General features: G+C 34.1%; 1 protein-coding gene across 1 annotated transcript; it reads right to left on the bottom strand.

Annotated features, from left to right (window-relative positions):
- Positions 1-682: 682 nt before the first annotated feature.
- On the bottom strand, positions 683-2,946 carry LOC132618397 (homeobox-leucine zipper protein ATHB-40-like). Its single transcript, XM_060333457.1, has 3 exons — positions 2,729-2,946; positions 1,553-1,854; positions 683-1,043 (listed from the first exon to the last, which is right to left on the bottom strand). The coding sequence occupies exons 1-3, from the start codon at positions 2,820-2,822 to the stop codon at positions 822-824; spliced, it is 618 nt and encodes a 205-aa protein (XP_060189440.1). The 5' UTR covers positions 2,823-2,946; the 3' UTR covers positions 683-821.
- Between the last annotated feature and the right edge of the window lie 312 nt (positions 2,947-3,258).

Here is a 3,258-nt window from a genome sequence, read left to right as displayed (position 1 = left end):
ACTACGAGAGTGCAAAATATTATATTGGGCTGTATACTCTTAGAAATGTTCCGTTCACTTTCTTTTGGGTTTGAGCCTATTTGCCTCATGATTTTACTAATTCTTATTTGCTTGTGAATTGAGCATCCTAAAATTTCTTTTACTGTTCCAAAGCCTTTGAATTGAACGGTCCATAATTTACTCTAATTTACGCCTTAACTTGAGCCATATTAATCTAGGAGTGTAGTAGTCATCGTAGCAACACGAACACTTAGGTGAATGAGTAACTAATCTTACGTGTTGCTTATACTGGAAATCAAAATCCAAAAACCATGAAATTAAATAATCCAGCGCACTACAAGAAAGTATAAAAATCACAACAATTTTTTTTATATTTGGCAACAACTTATTTTTATTGTTGGCAAATGATTTTTTTGTTGCCAAAGAATTTAATTTTGTTGTCATAGTATTGATTATTGTTGCAAAAAGTACTTTCGGCAACCAAAAAAAAAAATTGTTGCACGTTTTTGCAATAACAGCCGTTGGGAAAAGTTCATGTAAAAATTTTTTTTTTTTTTGGTTGCCAAAAGTACTTTTTGCAACAATAATCAATCTATGGCAACAAAATTAATATATTTTTTCTTGTAGTGGCGGTTTATCTCATGAATCAAACAACCCCTTAGTCAAATATTTGGAGTAACATTATCCATTACATTAGTGCAGTAGTATTACCCAGAAAGCAAGGGCAAAAAGTAAGGATGTACATACATTAGGTGAGTTACTATCTACAAATTACAAATAAAGCTTAAACATTGATGATCATACATATCAGTTAACCCATTCTAATTATCCCAGAGAGCTATATAAGTGCTTTGATCAAAGAACCCATTGTCCATTAACATTTCCTTCATCCCAAACTCCCCAAGAAAATGTGGCTGATCCATAGAGAATGATGAAGTACTAATTGGGCTATTGCTTGAAAGTTGCCCATCACAATTACGCTCCAATAATAGCCCTTGTATTTGCTTTTCTGCTTCGCACAATTGCTCTTTCATCTTCAAGATCTGTATGGAAAATGGATAATTTAATTATGAGGAAAACACATAAACAAGATGAAATGGCACTGTTCATATTATATTGTTAACCATTGAACTTCTATGTATAGAGAATATAAATGTATAGAGAATATAGCGCCTTGCCTGTTTTCTCATTAAGAATATATAGCGCCTTGCCTGATTTTTCAAGTTACTAAGACGATATACTTTCTTCGTCCAATTTGATATAGTTTGACTAATCATGGAGTTTAAAAAAGAAAGGAATACTTTTGAAATTTGTGATCTAAAACAAGTCATTGATATATTTGTGTGACTGTAAATTATTTCATCAAGGGTAAAAGAGAAGTTTTAGGTTAAATTATTTCTAATTATAGAAACGTATATTTTTAATAAGACAAACTAAAAAGAAAAATTTATCATATAAACTGAGATAGAAGGAGTAAAGAATTATGGTCCTTAAGTTTGTGTACGCTATCAATTCACCAAAAAATAAATTAATGATAGGTCCACATACGTACCTCAGTTTCAAGACGATATTTCTCAACGATCGTAGTATCGTGCTCAGACTTGAGCTTGGAGTGTTCAACCTCGAGTTTTTCGTTCTTCCATCGAGTCCTCCTATTTTGGAACCAAACTGCGACTTGTTGAGGATCAAGGCCAAGCTGAGAAGCAAGCTTGTCTTTTCTTTCAGTCTCCAGTTTGTGGTCGTCCCCAAAACTACGTTCAAGAAGATTGACTTGTTCTTCACTAAGCTTCCTCTTCCTGAGTACTTTTGCTTCATCTTTGTTCTTCTTCCTTTTACGTTGTGGTTTCACCGCTCCTGAAGAGTACCAAATTAAACATCATGTTACACCTTTGAGATTGCAAGTAACAAAAACTACAACCCTTTTGTGGCTTCAAGACCTTGTACTCCTTTAGAGCCTGTTTGGATTGGCTATTTTAGGTGCTTTTAAATCAAAATAGCTTTTAAACACTTTGATAGTATATTGGTAAAATAAAAAAGAGTTTTTAAGTATTTATTTTTACTCCCAAACAACAAAAATAAGCCACAAGCTCCTCTATTCTAGTTTATATTATGACACAATTTACACCTTTTATATATGCCCCCCCCCCCCCCCCCCCCCCACCCTTCTATATATATATATATATGAAAATGATTTAACTTTTAATTAAAGCTTCCATTTTACACTTAATAATAACACTTAGAAAAGACTATGGGTTGGAACGTGGTAATACAAAGATTAAGGGCTCGTTTGGTATGATGGATAAGCAAAATAGTTCTGGGATAAAAATTTAGTACCATCTTATCCATGTTTGGTTGGGATAAAATCACGAGATAACTAATTCCGGGATTATTAATCCTTGTATTGTAATGTTATTTTATCCCACATAGAGGGTGAAATAACAATCCCGGGATTAGTTATCCCTGGATAACTTGTTCCCCAACCAAACGAGCCCGAGTTTACGTTTCGTGCAATATTGATCATAGTATAAAGAATTTTTATGCCATTGAGCTGAATTGACCGACAGCGACATGTAATTCTCTATAGCAAGTTTGATACTGTATAGTATATATAAGCTAAAAAACTGGAGTAATTAAGCTGCTAAAACCGGTTGAATTACACTGTTAGTGTAAGAAGATCACTTTGTTAATAAAGTATAACTTAAACTCCAAGAAAAGCTGTATCGCTAACCTTGTTCGCGCGTCAGTTGGGCGTAAATATCAGGATAGAACTGAGAGATCAGCACCATTTGATCATCAACCTGGGGAGTTGTGCTGCCTGTCATGATCCCTTTTCTTCTTTCTTGTTTCCTTGTGTATGTCTCTCTTGTTATTGCCTTTTGCTAGCTTGCTGATGATGTAAGAAAATGAAATGAAAGTGGATATATAGAAAGTGAAGCAAGGGGGAAAGAAATGAGAGGAATTTGGACTTGATTATAAGACTGGAAGAATATAGTACTTGGTGTGACTTTATTTATAGAGCTAGATGTATGGAGGGAACCTTCCTTCTCCTTATGATCACACGTCTGGTCAGATTCCATCAGTTAATTGTTTGGAATATTCTATCAGCTAGCTCGACCCAAGAGGCAAAAACTTTTGTTTAATTTGGGGAATGGAAAATGGATTTAAGAATTTAAGGACATGTAGCTTTTTTGACTTCGTTTGGTGAAACTTGTCTAGGTTAACTGGATGGCAAGAAAGCTACATAATTACTCTCTCCGT

This window comes from Lycium barbarum, chromosome 11, assembly GCF_019175385.1.
Source record: "Lycium barbarum isolate Lr01 chromosome 11, ASM1917538v2, whole genome shotgun sequence".
NCBI lineage: Eukaryota > Viridiplantae > Streptophyta > Magnoliopsida > Solanales > Solanaceae > Lycium > Lycium barbarum.
This window is presented reverse-complemented; position numbering and strand designations above follow the sequence as displayed.